General features: G+C 39.0%; 2 protein-coding genes across 2 annotated transcripts; one reads left to right on the top strand and one right to left on the bottom strand.

Moving 5' to 3' along the window:
* Positions 1-3,439: 3,439 nt before the first annotated feature.
* LOC108147102 (fructose-bisphosphate aldolase) lies at positions 3,440-4,965 on the bottom strand. The gene is made up of 3 exons (XM_017273390.2): positions 4,073-4,965; positions 3,819-4,018; positions 3,440-3,754 (listed from the first exon to the last, which is right to left on the bottom strand). The coding sequence occupies exons 1-3, from the start codon at positions 4,869-4,871 to the stop codon at positions 3,659-3,661; spliced, it is 1,095 nt and encodes a 364-aa protein (XP_017128879.1). The 5' UTR covers positions 4,872-4,965; the 3' UTR covers positions 3,440-3,658.
* Positions 4,966-16,364: 11,399 nt separating this feature from the next.
* LOC108147078 (degenerin del-1) lies at positions 16,365-18,516 on the top strand. The gene is made up of 5 exons (XM_017273367.1): positions 16,365-16,504; positions 16,576-16,800; positions 16,859-17,033; positions 17,381-18,069; positions 18,288-18,516. Exons 1-5 carry the CDS (start codon positions 16,365-16,367, stop codon positions 18,514-18,516), a joined length of 1,458 nt encoding a protein of 485 aa, XP_017128856.1.
* Positions 18,517-19,642: the final 1,126 nt, after the last annotated feature.

Genomic DNA, 19,642 nt, shown 5'->3' on the forward strand with positions numbered 1-19,642 from the left:
TGGGTCACTTTAAAGTTGATCCAATGCTTTTTAAAAACGATGGCAGTGAAAGCTTTCTGCTGGATGGTGAAGCTAGCGAAAGGAAAAGGATAGCTGTTTAATAAGCTTGAAAATGAAGAGACTTTAATAATAAAATGCTCTCACCTGATTTCCAATATATATACAAAAAATATTTTTTACAAAAAGGGAGAACAAGTGCCTTCATATGAAGATAAATAGATATTTTATACCAGATTGATTAATTTGCTATACAATATAAAGTTTAAATACTTTTGTTAAAGTAATTTCTCTGCAAAAGTATTAATTTCAAATATTAAGGCCCAACGAACTATGTTTTACCCAATTAACTAACAGAGTTGAACTTTTGGACAGGCCAAAATTCAGCGTCATTAAGTCATGTGAGAAATGGAGACAACTGTACGTGGATCAGTTGGTGGCATTGCCCAAATTAGCATTTTAAACACCTCTTGCTTTTGGCCTGATGATGTGGCGCACATGGAAAGCGGGCTTTTTAGCTGGCCAACAGCAGCGATTCTGGCCACTTCGGCATATTCATTCGTCCTGCCATCTGCCAAGCACGCGTGTGCAGCCATTTATGGCCGGGTGAGTCGGCAACATTTTGGCTATCAGCAGACAACCAAATCGAAATCGAAGTCGTACGAATACGAGAGACTTTTGGCTTCCTCACTTTATATGGCCGGGCAGAAACTTTCAATTAACACAAGTCGCATCCTCAGTCGAAGCTCGGGAGCCAAGCGTTTCGTTTTTCACGCTCCATGACCAAGTTTGGTTTTGGTTTGGCCAGCAGTCAAGCAAACCAAAGACCAAAGACCAGGCCACATTAATTGCCGAACGGAACGGAACGGGCCAGGATTTGTGCGGTCTGCGTTATTAACACCAAATTAATCAAAACAAGCGTTTGACAGCTGAGTGATTTGTGCACGCTCCGTCCGGAGTTGTGAATTAAACTTTGGCGCCACAGCCCCGACGTTTTAGCTTGGCCTGGCTTGGATTTTTCTAATTATGCCGCCGCCAGGTTGTTAAAACCCTGGGCCCACTCCCACTTCTCGAACTCGCATACTCGTTTATGGCCAACAGCCGCCGGTTGGCAAGTGGAAATCTCGTTAAAGACCAACTTAAATCGGGCTCGATGCTTGTCGGCTATTTCACTTTGATCTTTGGCGACTGTGGAAGTCTCTTACAAACGCGTGCCGCCGGCAAAGAGCAACATTTTGCAGTCGCGATCATGGCAGTTGAGTATTTGACAGTACAGTCAAGCTAGCATAAACAGAAATTAAATTATTGTAAATTAAGGCATTTGCCAAATGTGCATTAACCAAAATTACTAATTCTGTTTAAATTATAGATAATCTTTTTAAACTTTTTCTTAACTACTTGCCTATAACTTGCTGGCGTTTCAAGGCTTGACTGTGTTTGACATTTAAAGTGCATTTAAAGGCTCACAAAAAAAAAATAAAAGCTTTATTTTAATCAATCAATTCTTTTAATTTATAAGCACAAAGCTTAAATACTTATATTGGACAATGAATACTGGCAATATTGTCAATAAAAATGGTCCATATTAAAATAAGGTGATATTATAAATTTTTCAATACGAAGGTGTATCAATATCTGAAAATAGTTTGTAATTTACTAAGTGGCTGTATATCCCCTGCCACATTAGCAGTCACCACGCCCATAAATCTTCAGCGGCAAATTGAAACCGCTGATTGTGTGAATGACTAAATGAATGCATGAGTGATTGAATAGCCGGTCAGCTGAGTAACTGATGGTGAGCGCCTGAGCGGCGAAGAGCGATGCATGTGGTTAAAAAAGCGCTGCCATAATTTGGCTTTAATTGGCTTGACGCGTCGCGTGTTGCCTTCGCTACAGCTATAGCCATGTAGCCTGGAATCGAGCGGAACTCGGTGGGTGTTGCTGTGCCACATATTAAGCAAACATGAGCATAATGGCAATTCACACACATGCACACCCGGTCACAAGCGAATACACTGTGTGTGTGTGCGGGAGCCCAATTAACATGACATGTCGTACGCGTTGGCCTGATTGGGACTCAGAATTAAATTGGAGTGTGGCCGGGGGGTGGTGACGGATCACGGGGATACAATCTCGCGGTCCCGGGATACTCGGCGATTGCATTAACCACAAAACTACGTTCGAAGCTGCAGGTGGAAAGACAGCCATTTAAACGGGGTCAGAACTTCATGAGAAGTACCCTAGGAAAATAATGAAACAAATAAATTAATTTATAAAATAAATTGGTCTTTATTTTCGAATTAAAGGATTAAACCTTTTTGTTTTTGGGCTAAGACATTTAATACAATTCCATTAAAAATGCAAAATAACAGCTTCAAAAATTATATACAATATTTTTTGAAAAAAAAATCAATTTGGTATAAACATTAAACATTTTAAACATGTTGTTTAAAATCTGTTTTTTAAGAAAAATACTAGGGCTTTTAAATGTAACATATTTTTATAACTACCTCATTTTAGTAATTTCAAACTTAAATTAAATTTTAAATGGTTAATGGTATGTAAAAAACGCAAGTAAATTTAAAAAATCGAATAAAAATTAAAAAAATAGTTAAATATTTTTAAAAACTTTACATTTAAAAGTATTTAAGAAAGTTAAATAAAGTACAAAAATATATTTTTCCAAATTTTCTTGAAAAAAATAGAAGCTATTTTGCAAGTTAATAAAAACTATTAAATCATTTTTAAAACAAAACTTTCAGGGAATCGTTTAATTACTCGAATTGTGCAGCTATAAGTTTTTCGAAGTACCTTCCAGTCCTAACACCTGCTGGTAAATATGGCCGCTTGGCTGTTTAAAAATTCAGTGCGTGACAACTGGAAGGAGCTGAGGAGCTGTGCAGCGCACGGCGAGGCATTAACTTAGTGACTGCTTTAATTTTAATTATTGCGATTTGTGTGCAAGCCCCCCCGCACCGCCAACAATTTCTGGTGGCAGCCTGACTAATTTGCCAACAACATGACACCGACTTGAGCGACTCTGAACCGGCTGATTAAGTCGAAACACTCAAACTGGGGTTGTTGGTGTTGCTGTCGCTGTTGCTGCTGTTGGTGTTGCTGCTGCCGATGTTGCTGTTGCTGCTGCACATGGCCGTCGTTTTGGTTTTTGGCATGCGCTGCGTTAATTAAGCTGCAGTGGAATCATGAAAGCAGCTGCGTGTCTGGTAATCTCCGCGGATTAAGCCGACACTCTGCGCCGAGAGCCATGTTGCTCTTTGCAGGCTTGTTAACAATATTTCCACTTGTTCGGGCTGACTGCCTGGCATCAGACAAGCGGGCTGCGGTCAAGTGTCGCCCAGGAGTCACCAAGGAGCACTTAAACTCGTCCACGCAAGGAAAACACTCAATTGTTGGTCCAACGCTGACACAGAAACAAACAAAATATCATGAACAAAGACTGCAGATTAATAGAAAATCTGCCCAGTCTAGATGTTGTTTATTGACAAAATGCTCCAAAACTTATATTTTATTTATGATTTGTAGAGCTTAAGTCACGTTCCTCGGAGGCAAAACGCGTTATTTCAATATCAATTTAAAATAGCAGGCCTTAAGTGCAGGTCAAGGATATTTTTCAATGATGAACATTTTGATGTACAGTCATTTAGAACTCAACGGCTTCTTGAATAAGTCTTTCGGTGGCCGCCGCGCTTTCCACAGAGCCGAGCACATACTTTCCAATGCTGGCCAAGCCGTTGGCCTAAAAGGTTTTTAAGGGAAAATAAGTAATTTCAAGGGACACAAATTCAGAGCACTACACATACCTTGCAGCGTTTAATGAGCTCGTTTTGAGCGTTGTTTATCTGCTCCTTCTTGCCACCCCAAGTCCTTAAAATGGAGGTCTGGAGGGCTCGATCGAAGGCGAAGCTCATGGCCCAGGGCTTGCAGAGTGGCACGTTGTTGATGGCGTTCAAGTGAACAGTGGCCTCCTCCTCGGACTGGGCGCCACTACAGAAGAGGATTCCTGGTAATAAGGAAAACATTTTAGATATGCCAATTATAATTGTAGAAATCCTACCCATAACCGCCGGAGGAACCGTTCGCCTGATAGAGAGGACAGTGGCCAGTCCGATATCCGCTGCTGGATGATTTTTGTTGCTCTGCAGACCAGGCATTACCATACTGGGCTGCAGAAGAGTGCCCTCGAGGAAGACGTGGTGATCGCTGAGGGCTTTATAGACCCCGGCCAGCAGGATTTCGGTGACCTTTTGGCACCGATCCAAGTCATGATCGCCGGTGGCCAGGATCTCGGGACTGATGATCGGCACCAGACGCTGCGATTGGCAGGTAGCCGCATAGCGGGCCATGACATTCGCATTCTCCAAAATGGCCTGCGGCGATGGGGTGTTCTTGGTAATCTTTAGGATACACCGCCACTTGGCGAAGCTGCAACCCTCCTTCTTGTACATGGCACATCGATTGGCCAGATCATCGAGTCCCTGGGTGGTGAACTCCTCCTCGGAGCCGAAGAGTGGTGCGAAGTGCTTGTCCACCTTGATTCCCGACAGGATGCCCTTCTTCCTTAGGGTCTCCACGAATGGCAGTCCGTCATCCGTGCGCTGGTGCAATGTTTCGTGGTACAATATCACTCCGGATATATTCTCCGATATCTTCGGATCGGTGGTGAACAGCATTTGCCTATATATCCTGCGATTTTCCTCCGTATTTTCCACCCCGATCAGCTGAAATCTTTTGCCCATCACTGCACTGGACTCATCGGCTGCCAGGACACCCTTTCCAGGTGCCACCAATGCCTTCGCTATGCATGTCAGCTCCTCCTGCAACTCCTTATTCGGGTAGTGAAAGTACGTCGTCATTCCGGTACACCCTAAATTTTATACTAGTCGAACGAAATTTTCATAAGCACAAGGCGACCAAGGGGAATTTATAGATATCTAAACATATGAGAGGAAAATCATGGGATCTGCAATTGAAATATTTTTTTATGTCAACATTTTCGTCGATTTATCGGTATTAAATATTATAAAATAAGTGAGAGGAAATTATATCTTTTCATTGATTTATTGTTGCAGAAAGCAACGTAAAATTGACAATTTTAAATTTTATTCGAAACGTTCAATGAAATCGTAGCAATATTAATGTTTTTGAAGACGAAGTGGTTCAGATACTTTTAAATCAAGATTAAACATTTAGATTTATGGCAATATTTTAACTATTACCTGACCATTTAGCACTTGCCTCTCCTAAATGACATTCTAATTAGACTTTTAATTGCTTTGTCAGAGTGTGCGATTCCAACTTCTACGGTCAGAGATTAGGGGACGATTAACCGAAAGAAGAATAAACTTGCCCCACATTAATTATATCTGACCGCACCGACAATTTCCCGTTTTATGAGTTTCACTTTGGACATTTTATGGCAAAAGTTTTGTTAACACAAATTATAAGCGGAAGCGCCGCGCTGTGTCATAAAAGACGCGATACAAAGTGGACTAAAAGGTGATGTTAAATTTTCGGGCCATTTGCAGAGCGAAAATTGAATTCTCCAATTTTCTCTTGCAATTATCTGGCAGACCTCGGAATCCCCGTCAACTCAATTGAACCCGGCTCGACTCGGCGACTAATTCTAATTGGCGTGGGAAACGCATCGAGTGCTCCAATAGCTTTAAAAGGTTCGCTGGCTAGACAGTTGCCTAATTTTGTGTAAATTATCGCACGAATTATGAGTCTCGTACGTGAAATTCTCCAAAAACAGCCAAGACAGCCAAACACATCGAAAAATTAAGTACGATAAATATCAAACAACACGGCCAGCAGCCAACAATTGCATCGCATTTTTGATTGTATGTTTTTTTTTTGTCCGATCCGACACCGTCATCAATATTCAAGTTTAGATCCCCCAATTAGGCCAGAGGCAAGACGCCGGATCGAGTCCGCCGAGCCTAATCGCAAAGCCAATAAATATGATCAACTGCGAAAATCCTCAGCTTCGGGCCGAGCGCAGCCAGCCGAGATGTCTTTGCACCTAATTGAGCGTGGAGCGGCTGAGTCAGCCGGCCAGTAGCGACCAGTAACTGGCAAAGTGACTTGAAAATTATTAATTGATTATCTATAAAAGTTTTAATTGAAAACTGCAAGGAAACTTAATTGATTCAACGAAAATTACATACTCTTTATGTAGGTAACGTTTGATTAACAAATATATACATATCTCAAGAAGAGTGGTGATATGTTGGATAGTATTAAAAGGAAGTTAATTTCATATGGATAATATTGAACCATATGTTATAGATTTTATTTTATTATATTTTTTAGTTTAAATTTTCAAGTTTTCTATAAAAAATATATATTTTTACTTATATTAACTATTTGTTTGGTCTTATGTAGATATAAAACTACATACGATGTTTGTTGCTAAAAAGTTTTAATTTAAATGATTGATTTGATTTCCTTTATGTCAACTAATTTAATCTTACACTTAAGTTTACCATCCGTTCATTTTATTCTTTTAAAACCCACAGTTTCCTACACTTTTAAAGAAATATCCACAAGCTAAACAGCCCATATTTGTTCCTTTTTCTCAAACTACTTAAGGTCTTTTGAACAGTTTCATCCAATTAAAAACTTTCGGTAATTGGCTTTTTGCTGTCTTTGGCTCTTTCTCCACTGGGCAATGGTCATTTCAAGTCCGTAATACCCACAGAGTTGGTAAGGGAATTCGAAAGACAGCCACTTGGCTCATGCCTTTTCAATATTAAATTGGCCGCTGGTCAGCGTTTAGTCAGTCAGGCGTAATTATTGTTATTACCAAATTAAGTAGCCAATTTTTTCATCGTTTTTTCCGTCTCTTTATCAGACTAAAGCCACTGTACTGACGACTGTAATCCGCCAACTACTTGGAGTGGTTGTTTTTCGAGCTTTATTTTTTTTTTGATTTAGTGTGTGCGTGGGGGCGAATAAGAAGTAGGCGAGGGGATTTACTCATGCTCTTGGTGAATTTTTTTACGATTTTGGATTTTCAATTTTGAACACAAAGTCGTTGTGACCAAAAACCATACGCAGGCATCATTTTCAAGGAAAATCTCTTCATTTTTTAAGTGCTTGACTCGCATATGTTGCACACACTTTTAGCGAACACAAAACCGAAAAAGAGAAAAATCAATACAATAACGAGAAGCAGGCAGGTTGGCAAGTTGGCCAGCGCTAAGCCGACTGAGATTAAATCGAGCGCACATAATCATATTTAGCTTTTTGGCCACTTCGTTCGTGGATGTCAACTGCAGGCCACGGCTGGCTATTGTCGTGGATCGTGCTTCTATATCCCCATCCCCGGACTGCAGTACTGGCAAAAATACAATGGCCACAGGCGCCACCATCTATGAATTAATCACGTTCATAATTTCGCTATCGTGTTGCGGTCGCTTGTTGTTCATAATTTCTGTGTTTCTTATTTTGGCCAGGCTTTGTGCTTAATTTGCCTAAAAAAGGATAAAGGAGAGAGTTGTCTCTGGAGCCATATTGTTGCATAATTAGGCACACGATAAACACGGGGTGTTTGCTTTGGCATTTCTTGGCGCGAAAAGGCTTGTGTGTGGTCATGTTGTAACAATCCATTGTCTGGCAGATTTGCCTCTGCATCTGCATTGTTCGATATGGAAATAAGTTGTTCAGTGGGCTTGGACCAAGATTTATGATTGGGGCTTGCATGAATTGGTGGCTTGTAGGTGGCTAACTACTTTCGGCACAATTTTGGTAGCGGGTATCCTTGTTGGAAAGCTTTCGATTAAGCGAATAGTCCCAACATTTTTCGTATTTATTTTTCACATAACATTTTTATAAATTACATTATAATTTATAAATTGTTAAAACCATTGTGAAATCAAAACATTTATAATTAAATAATAAAGAATTTCTTCAATTTAAATTTACTTATTAAAGCATATTTAGATTAGATTAAAAATTTTAAAGTTAACATTTTTAAATTCTGTTTTTATTTAATGCAATGGCATATCAAAATTATCCCATGTGGCGACATTTTTTTCCGTTGTAAAATCTGTTCATTTGCACTTACTTCATTCGGCTGAGCTTATCGAATTTATTCCTCATAACTCACAGTTTAGTGCTCCTTTAAAATTTGTGTTCACAAAGACCTCCCATTTTAAATTCTAGCCACACGATATGACAGACAGGACACGTGCCAAACACATATACTTCAATATCTAAATCTCAATAATAATATATACTATACACATGTCTACAGCATGTCAGACAGCGGCTGCTGAAGGCCTATTTGGTGAAATCTTCATTAAATCAACTTCCAAGCGATTGCACAGGGGACTAAAGTTCATTGCCGTCTTCGTGTGACTTTACGACCCGAAAAAAAGTTTGCTCTTTTGTTTTCATATTTTCAGTTTTCATTAAAATTTACGCATTATCGCATAAGTACTTGGGATGCGGGGTTGGCGGGACTTCTGCCCAATTTTTACCAATTAACGGCGGCCCAATCTCACGTACATCGGCCTTGCGTTTGTCGCGTTTATCGTCGGTGGGCCAAAATGGGCGGTTGGCATGTAAAATGCGCAACTTGGGCGGCAGTTTCAATTTCGCGTCGGATTTTTTTATGGGCCCACGGCCTGTGCAGTGTGTTTGCCATATCGCGCCCGGCGCATATCAGTCGTTAAAAATGCCTCACATAATTTCGCTTATGTGCGTGCGACATTTAGCACCGACATTGGCTGCAGGAACGGGAGCAGGGGGGGCGGAAATATGCAGCAGGAGTCCGGAACAGGGACTCGTTTCGGAGGTGGACTTAAGAGGCGTTGGGCCCGGCCCAACAGCAATTATTTTTAAACTGTGTGCTGAACAAACGGGCGAAAGAGCATCCCCGGAACAGTGGCCATAAATCGCCGAAAATACAAATTTAATAATATATTTAAAATATATAGTTTATAGATTGAAGGAACCGTAAATATTATTAGAAACACAAATGATTTTTAATCATTTTTTATAAATAAAACACATCATTTAAATTTGTATTTTGATTGATTTAAATCGAGCTCTACGAAATGAGATTTTTTGTATGTTAAATGAACGCTTAATATAGTTAAATTATTAAGATAATTAAGAAAAGTTATGTGATAGCGTGTAAATAAAATTAAGTGACTTCCTGCTCTTTAAACAGCCATTGTACCACCCAAGTAAGACCATCTTGCAATGTTAAATGCTTCACACTCAATAATTTAAAATTGCTGTTCTTGGTAATGCTCTCAAAAATAAAAATTAAAAACCATTTGGCTTGGCATGCAGTGCGTATGCGTAATGCCAGAAGGTATTTGTGTGTGTGGTATGCCAAACATTTGCGCGGCGTTTCTGTGAGAGCCATAACCTTGCCAGTTAGCAGGCACCTGGTAATTGCTAACGGCGTTGGCGTTCAACTTGCTGTCGATTTCGAACTTGAGGTGGATGCACAGGAGGAAATATTGATTTAATGCTAGGAATATAACTAGTCCAATCTTAATTTTATTATCTCTTGGCAAATAGTGGTTTCTTAGATATAGAATCAAAACCAACTTCTTTGTAATTTTAGTATTAAGTTATTATTGCAATGCATCGAATGTTAACAATTTATTTATTAACTATATTTTACATGTTTTAAAAATTTTTCAGTAAATAATGGTTCTCGTCTCTAACAAAGAAAACATTTTTTTAGCTGTGCATAAAAGTGGATGTGAACGATATCGTTGGCGTTGGCGTGGCGCACGTTTTGATTTGCAGTCAATGAATGTGCTCGTAAAGTCGTGTAACACTTTTGCTGCTGTTGTCGCTGGCACTGTGGTTGTCGTTACCCACTGCAGTTTTGGTCTTTTTGTGCATTTGCATTTTGGCCTTATGCCGGGGGCGAACGACCACCCACGCGATTCCGGCCAGTGACTCAGGTTTTCATTCATAAAAAGCGAAAAGCAACTCGGGCAGCGGAACGCAGGTGTCAGTCTACAGCGTATTTGGCATTCAAAGTGCACCGTCTCGTTTGGCAAAAGTTCAGGCGAAAGACGTGCCACCAAATCAATCGAGGTCCGCCAGGTACATTTATTCAAGAGGGCGTTGCGAAATCTTTGTGTTAATTGTTCAGTAAACCATTCCGCCCCTTCCATCGACTTTCCCCATTTCCATGCGATGGCCTGCTAACATTTGTCAACCGGGTTACTGGCTGCATGCTTTTATTGCTTGTTAATTGCCCAGCAGAAACACAAACAATAACACGCCCATGCCATGCACCTGCCAAACCTCTGTTCATCCGCCCGACTGGCCCAAATGTAATCAGACTGGGAGCACCAAAAGGTGGTCAACTCAGTGCTCGATGCTCGTTGGCCGATGGTCAACGTTCCTTGTTGTTCCATCTAATCCGAAAATGGCCGTTGGTTGCGTGACACGAAGAACGAGAAACCCTTGTGCTGCTACACCATAAATTAAAATGAATTTTATAATAAGTTATATTATTTTTATTGTTTTTATTGAATATGATTTATATAAAAATGTTGTATTTAAATATAAACTTTTTAAAATTGTCTTTGTATTAAACTCAATTTTGTGCAAAGACAACTTTAAATAAAATGTATGATTCTTGCAAACAATAACTACGTTTAATATTATTAAAAATATTATTTTATTCGCAAAAACATTATGTATCTGCTACGACTTTTATCTTGAAATTCATTTTATAGTTGCATCATACTTTTTTTTGTAGTTTTATTTCGTTGATTTTAATTATTGTTAATTAGCCCATGTTTAATTTTTGTAGTTCAGAAGCTTTTCACAACTGTACGAAAATCACGTAGCCACATCGAATGTTAATGTTTGTAGCCATCCAGTGTTATTACCTGTCCGCCTGAATATTAGGCAGGGGCGGTGGTCGAATGGCTGGGAGGTAGCTAAGCCGTGGGCGTGGCAAATTTCATTGTAAGTACAACACATTGCACATTTGTTTGGGAGGCAGTGCTGGGGGAAATGGTGACAAATAACTTGAACGGTCCGGGAATCGAAAATCGAGCACCATGTGCCCATGTTGTGTCTGTGCATCCGTGTCTGCATGCTGCATTCTGAACCCGAGCCAAGCCCCATGTGTGGGTGGGTGCATTATGAGATTTATGCGCAGTGACAGGATGGCTGTTGATTAATTGAACTTTAATGAAAAGATTTATGTGGTTTCATTATTGAAAGTCAACTGGGAGCAGCGGCAGACAGGTTATGGCCAGTGGGTCTAATTGCTCTCCATTGGTTTTAATTGCACTCGTGTCCTGACAGAAAAGGATTTTCAAGCTATATAGTCAGAGAAGTACACCATGGGCCTTAAAAATAATTGATTTCCTAAACCCTCTCTCCTTTCACAAAAGTTATCTTTCATTTATCATCGCAACTGGCAAATTTCACTAGCAATTCCCTGCGCGTTGAGCAAATTAAGTCTTAGCTCAGTCATATATCATTGGGAGTTAAATCTATAAGTCATTATTCGAGCTTTTGCTCCATATTAAACAAAGACTTTGGACCCAAAGCAGCAGCGCCCAACTAATTGATATTCTGCAGTGATTATCGTTTTGAAATTTATGCGACAATATGTAAAATATTTCTTTTAGCTGCTTGCGCGCTTCATTGTTTCCTCAACAAATTGCAATTGCAGCGGATTGTGCATATTAATTTTACCAGTCGCTGACGTAGTCACATTGTTCTTGCCGTTCGCTTGTGGCACGAGCCGCATTTGGTGTTGTAGCTGTTGCAGCTACTTAGGCGCCGCATCAGACAACTGGAACAATGCACTTTCAAATGATAATTGTTACAACTTTTATTGCTGATACTGCAAAACAACTGTTGCCACTGCTGCTTCTGCTGCTGTTGCTGGTTGCAAGTTGCTAGTTGCTTTTGCGGCAGCAACATTTGTCGACTGCCTGGTTTGCCATTGGTATTATTATGATTATTGCATTGTTATTGGCCTTTTATTGCCTCTGCACTCGATTTTCTTGTCTTGGCAGCCCAGCAAAGCGGAAGACACGAGCTTATGCAAAAGTACAGCTGCCATTAGTGTCACTTCGCCAATTGTTTACGGGCACACACTAAAAAAATAAAATGCTTAAAATTTAATTAAACTTAGTTCCATCTTAGAAAATTGATAATTCGAGTGGAATAATTGTATGTTTTACTACTTTATCTAAGCTACTGGAAATTATATTACAAAGGCACAAATTTAGTTTTTTGACATACAATTGCATTTAAATCAGCTTTGCTTGTATCTATAATTTTTTTCCTGTGCAACTCCTGCTAAAATTTCCATTATGGAGCCTTTCTGTTGGCCGTTTGATTTTTCCTGTTTTTTTTTGTTTTTTATCAGGCGCTTTTCTTTTATGAGGAGCTTGGGGCAGCAGAAGTAAAGCACCGTTCGTTGTTCTTTGGATGTTGTCGACCGACGTTGTTGTGATATTGTCAGCGCATGTGGGAACACCAACAACGGCGTTTTGTTTGCAAAAGCGTGCCGGGCCAAACATAACCGGTGTATGCCGAGAAGGTGGAGGTTGTGGGAGTGAAGTATGGCAAAAAAAGGTGGAAAAGGGGGCGGGGTCATGGCCTTATCCCGCCCTGTCGCTTAGTCAAAACAAAACGTGGCACTTGGACACGATTTTTGCTGTATACGCCGGCCGTGTGTTTGGCTTTGTTTTGCCAAAAGTTTTTGTTTTTTGTTGGCTGTCCACTTTTATTGTTTTGCGGTCTGCATATTATATTTGGTCATTCCGTGTTTTACCAATAACACATTTGATTTTTTTCGATATTGGTTTTTATTTATTGCCGCTGTTTTGACCATTTTGGGTCAGTTGGTTATTATAAATGAAATGTTTGGAGATTATGTGAGTTCAAACTCAAAAGCAAATGTCATTTAGTTGAAGGCTTGTCTACAGTGAAACTTTTTTAATATAGAATTTGGCCATGCTATAAACGTCCCGAATTACTTTTTGAGTTATTATGTTGGGATGGTCTTAGGAGAATAAATCAAATAAGTTAGATAATTTTAATATAACACCGGCTGACTTTGATGAGCTCCATGATGATCTCACGGGTTGCCCACAATAAACTTGATTGTTCTTTGACTATTTGAACATTCTTTGCCAAGCATCTTGATTGCAGATCTTAATATTTCCATGCTATTTTGTTGCCATCTATCTGGAGGCGATAATCAGCTTTGGTAACTTGTTTAGCATACGCAATTATTTATAAAATTATATCTGAATATGTAAATACTTGTATATGTTTGATATTTTAGCTGTATAATTTCGCATTCATGTCTGGCAAGCTCTGGCTCTGGCTAATTGACACTTAACATGGCTTGGAGTATTTTGAAGTTAATTGTGTGTCGACGTCAACGATGTTTCCACCACTCTCCTACGTCCAACACTCAAAACACATGTTGGTTTACCGAATTTTGTGTGCTTATTTGTATTTAAATTGCCATGCCGCTTGTTAAGGTATTTCTGCCGTTGGTTTCGTATTTTACTGCTTTTGATAGGTATTCTGCTGATATACCTGCAACTGCACAATAATAGTTCGGCAATATAAAAAACCAATAAATTAAAGCAATTTTATGTTCACGTTCTTTATTTCATTATCTTAATAATTGCTAACATAAAAAGTTTGTGTATTAATTAAGAAATAAACTTTGTAAAATATTCGCTAGCTTTAATTTAAATTTCAATGTTACAATAGTTTGTTTAAATCAAAGATTTTTCTATTAAAGAAAATGTTGATTTTCGGTATGTTCATTCAGATGGTCAGTCGCCAATAAATTTGTCGGTCATGTCATTCTTGCCGAAGATATTTTTGTTTGTTATTTTTATTTTTACATCATTCTGCCAACCATATTTTGCGATGTATACCTGCCGGGTAACGCGCTTTCGTTTGTTTGTCTTTGAAATCTTTATTTATTTTGGGCTTTTATTGCTTTCATTTTGTTCGACCAATTTTCGATTCCAATTGAAAACATCTCTTCACAAAATGAACAATATGAAGCATGCAAAATATTTGACAACTTTGTTCGGCTTGTGTTGCCAGACTTTGTTGACCAATAACTGAGTTGAGTGCAAATAACTTGACAATTTTTTTCATGTGAATGATAGGTTGATTTTTTCGAAGGCTGGAATAACCTGCAGGCTGGACTAACAAATTGTTTAAGTTAAGTGCTTATAACTGAAAGTGTGATAATAATTGGATGTATAGAGTTTGGTTGGGTATAAAAAGCCTACAAAAATAACTATGGAACAAATATGACTAGTGCATTAAATATAAGGTTCTCTTCTAACACTACGATTTTGAAAGAAAGAAAATAAAAATAAATAAATGCTACTAAGCTTGCTTGTTTATTTTAATAAAAAAAACCAGTTAATTAATTTATTCAGTTTCAGTTTCATTTGTAATTGTAGCTTTATTCTTTTGCGTAAATTTGTTTTACAAAACCAAACCTGAAAATTACTCATTAAACTACATACTTGCCGACGAATGACAAATGGAAATTTTCACTGAAATGGTTTAAATGTAAACTAGCGCTGGCATTGCGATTTAGGAAACAATTTGCCTCATTGCATGTTTAGAGATGCATTAATAATTAAAATGTTTCGCATTAGTTTTTCATGCCACTCGCATGTAGTCAGCTCGAATTTCAATAAGCACTCTAATTGTTTTTAAGTGTTTTTCCAGCAACGACAACAGCAGCCGTGTGCAACGCAAATGAGCCGTAATTGCATAATTCTAATTTAGCGACGAGTTCTAGGCACCAAAAACATGTTGACTACAATTTATGCACGTGCATGTGTGACTGAGTGAGTGTGGGTGGAGCTGCAGTAGTGTGAGTGTGCTGTCGAGTGTGTAGTCACTCATTTTACTTAATAACTCACTGCAAGTGCAGGTCGTTGCTGCACAGGAGTTGAAGTTTAGCCAGGAAAATAGGTGCCGTTTGGTTGGTGGGTTAGTGCATAGGGTGCATTGGGTGGTTTAATTACCAAAATTGTGCGGGGTGTGGGTGAAAAGATGTCGAGGTGTCGTCGGAAAAGTTTAACGAACTCGCATAACGCTCATGTGGCAGCAAGTGGCTCAAATGTTTCGCTTCCAAAATTGATAGTCAGAGATCAGTGGGAACCGAATTTAACACAAAATGTTAAAAAGTTTTCCTTTTGATGTCGTAAAGAAAATATGACAACCTAAAATGTGTTTTATTCAATTAGAGCCTAAAAATTGTTAAGATTCGTTTTAATTTTATTAAATATTGGGATAGAAAAACGATTGAATCTTAATAATTAAGTAAAGCGTACAACTTTAAATAAATTATAAAATGTAAATTAAGTGTAACAACCTTATTGTAAATTATAAATTAAACCGTACTTACGCATCAGTAGAACAATAAACAAAAAATTAAATGTTATTATTTTTTTAAATGTAAATAATTTCTTTACCTATGCTTACATTTAAATGTCAATAAAAGATTTGTATACGATCGCATGCAGTCATTGACGCATGCTTGTGAACCGACCTTGGTAAATTATCGGATTTAAATTTGCAACTTAAGTGTGACACTTATGTGTCACCTGTGCCGCAGATTGCATGAAATTGAAGTGGATATAAATGCATACATATGTGTAAAGGTGTTCTGTTTTGCGGATGAATGTGCATTTAAATCCTTATTGCGACACCTGCACAAAGCAAATACCAATTAAAGGCTTTTCACATGCAGTCCCATGCCAACTTTTGAATGGGTTGCTTGGTCGTTGGGGGTGGTAAGAAATTTGTGTGTGGACAAGGAGACCACACTTGCATGCCATTAAGTTGCCTCGCCCCGTACTCTCTTTGTTACACACAGAAAAATAAAGAACACTTTATCAAATTGTCTTTATATATTATTATTAATACATTTTAATTATTTACTGCAACTGCGAAAAAAAGTCCTCTAACTCTTAGAGTTGGTAAATAGAAACTATAAAGACAAATTTGAACTAATAAATGATTTACGAAATTAAAAAACAATATTAAATTTTGTTGTATAGAAAATTAAGATTAATTAGTTGTAAATCTATTTAAAGAGTATCCGTTTACTGGAATTGATGTAGAATCATTTTGAGAGTTTTAAGGTAGTGCTATGAAACAACTGGATATATTTTCGCTCCATGTTACCTTATCCACTTGAAAACGGAAAACAAACAAATTTCCCAACGAGTGGCTGACCGTGTCGTGCTTGGTCAAGTGCAATTTATTTGGCCCGGTCAGTCCGCCACAAAGGCCCAAAGCTCGGAGATCGGCTTACTGAACGTCTCCGACGAGCAGAAATGGGTCGAACCATAGATGCGGATGACTACGGCCGACGCGAGCGTGGATTAAGCGTCCTGTTCTGGCAGTTCGTAACCCACTTAAAGGATTACTGTGCCAATTGCACACTGTCCGGTTTCGCTTACATTGCAAATTCCAGGTGTGGTTTCAAGTCAACGCTGTTTTTGCTAGTAGCCGCAATCTGAGAAATTTCCTTTCGCCTCGGCATAGGCTGCATTACACAGAGCGCGTCTTTTGGCTGGCTTGTGTGGTCATTTCTTCTCTGGGCTGCTATATTCTGATCGTGGACTATCAACGGGATTTTCCCTCACGAGCTGTCAGCATTGTTTACGAGAGTCTGCCACCGTTTTCAACCTGGAAATTTCCCTCTGTCAGCGTCTGCGAATGCATCCACAAGTATATACTTGTTAAGAAATTGGAGCAGTACATTGGGAGGTTGTGATTAATAGGTAGGACGTAAGGTCTAGTCATGTAACGTATGATCTTTTTTCAGTTTGGGTGGCGACCTGGACGGGGATTACCCTTACGATGTGGAGGTCGGCTTATCGACTATTCTATTTCCCCCAACATACAACGAGGGCTCACTGAAGGGCACGTGCCCTACCGTCAGGAAATGCCCTACATGTGCATTGTGCCCTAATGGGAACTTTCGTCAAATCCTTAATTGGGTGAGTAGGTTTTGCAAGATGGTGTTTTATTTAATATTCATTTCTTGTATACCGTAAAAAAACGATTAGTTGTTATTAGCGTGTTTTGGTGTGCTAATTTAATTTATCCCATAATTTGCGAAAATTGAATGGATAATTGACAATTAAATGTTTATTGGTTCGCTGCTTTTATTATTTTATTTTTAACTATTGCTCATTGCTATTGCTATTGACGTTATTGAAAACTGGAATTTTCTTCAGAAATAGTGTAACGACAAACAATGTTATAGCAATGATATATCAAGTATATATCTCAGTGAGGGGCTGTTGGTCCGGGTTGTATAAAATATTTTTCATTAATTTTCCAGTATGGAGCCAACTGCTCGGACGTATTGGTCGAGTGCAAGCTCTCCGGACAGGCCTTCGACTGCTGTCGGTACTTTCGGCCTCTGCTCACGCCCTTTGGCCGCTGCTTTATGCTCAATTCGCTGCAGAACAACAACCCAGGCTCGAAACACTGGCTAAACACCGATTTGGATCCGGCCTATCAGGAGGCTAGGCTGGAGTTGATTATGAATATGGCGGTACAGATTCATGTGTTAAATGCGGAGGATATTCCGCACACGGCATTCGTGCCTCCAGGAGTTCTTCTCACGATGCCGGGGCAGGGAAAGTTGATCCAAATTAACCAGGTGAGAATAGTAAATGATCCGGATGTCAAGGAGGTCGAGCCAAAGATCCGCAGCTGCCTTTTCCCGGACGAGAACCCGCCATCCAGCGTATACAGGGCCTATAGCTTTAGCACCTGCATCACCGAGTGCGCCAGAAAAATCCAAATTGAAGCGTGCGGATGCGCATCGTTTTTAATGAATCCGACGGCCGATCCACGCTACCCGGACTGCAATCTTGAAGGTTTCTTGTGCTTGGAGGCAAATAGTCTGATGAAGCCGGATTCTAAGCTGCTAAAGAATAACAACAAGGGCAATAAGGATAGTTGCGGTTGTCTGCCGTCCTGCAACGATGGCGACATTCAAGCCATTTATGAGGGCCATTCCACGTGAGTCTCTTAAGGGAATTAATTTTATCTGAAAGTTATTGCTTGTAAATATAAGTTACGCTAGTTACTCCCTAAGTTTACTTGCATATTTTTATGTCTTATAATAATTTAACCACTAAAAAATGCTTGCACTTATCAGTTTAAAATGTCATTACTTTAATATTTTTGACATTTAAGGACCAGATAACACTTAATGCTTAATATTGAACCTTTGACAGATTTAACAGGAACACACAGCTTCGCAACGTAACAATATCTATGCCCGCCTTGCCAACAGATCAATTTCGGCGACAGGCGATTCGCACGCGTCTGGACGTGGTGGTCTCCATGGGCGGCATGCTGGGACTTTTCCTGGGGGCCAGCATCCTCAGCGCCATCGAGTTTGTCTACTATTTCACGGTGCGACCCCTGACCAACATGCTGCGGGCACGCTCAGCTCGTGCGTAATTGGTCAACTGCCAGCGGAAAATCAAACGCCACTGCAAGAAAATTCTGAAAAAAAAATTCGCAAGATAAAATACCACTCAAAATTATACATATTTTATTATATTTTATTAGAAAACACCATCAATTGCAAACAACGACTTTATAATACTTTTTTGATTCCGTGTTGTTCCAAAATTTAAAAAGCCGGTACATTTTGTATAAACAAGTAACTTAATTTATTCAATTTATCTAAATAAACCATTTTAATCTTGTTTTAAAATAATTAGCCTAAAAAATATGCAATCAAATAGTGCGTTAAAGATAATATTTATAATTTAAGAGTGTATTCGAGGAGTTCAAAGACAAATGGGTTGCAAAAGAGTACTGGAATACAGTCTCCCGAGTTGGTTGTGCCTTGACCTCGGTCACAAGCGGCGTATGCGCAATTTAAAATTTTTATTAAATATTTGCTCGGCTTGGTCACTGCAATGCGCATTAAAAATGCAACCATGGCATGCCGTCAGGATGCCAAGGATATTCGTAGCGAAAAGCGATGCCTTGCGAGCCAAGTGTGAAACTGAAAATCAATGAAACTCACAATTTGCACAGTCAGCAAACGCCTCTTGGCGACAACTGCAACCATTTCGCACACATATATACATACATACATATATATATATGCATACATATATATATATATATATATATATATATATATATATATATATATACCGTCGTGTATAGTATGCGGAATTGTGTCACCTCGGATTTTGGCCACCACTCAAGCTTGTTAGGTTTTTCATTGGCCTGGTCCATGTTGTTTAGTTTTAAATATTTAAAATTACACAACAATAAAAAATAGGCTAAAAGCAAACGAGAGAAATTTAATCACATTAATTCTCTGCCCCAGGCCCTTTCCTTTGCCTTTTGCCTTTTTGGACATTTTTGCTTTTGGTCACCTCGACAAAGGTTAATTAATTATGCTCTACACCAATTAAAGAGACACGAAATGGGCCTAAGCTTTTAGCGGCTGGAAAATTGGAGTGTAATGGGCTCAAAGTGGAATGTTGCACACTGTTAGAAGTGAGTCGTTGGGAATACTTGAAAAGCGAATTTGAAAATAACTAAATACTAATTGGGATGAACT

The sequence above is a fragment of the Drosophila elegans genome, unplaced genomic scaffold, assembly GCF_018152505.1.
Source record: "Drosophila elegans isolate 14027-0461.03 unplaced genomic scaffold, ASM1815250v1 contig_476, whole genome shotgun sequence".
NCBI lineage: Eukaryota > Metazoa > Arthropoda > Insecta > Diptera > Drosophilidae > Drosophila > Drosophila elegans.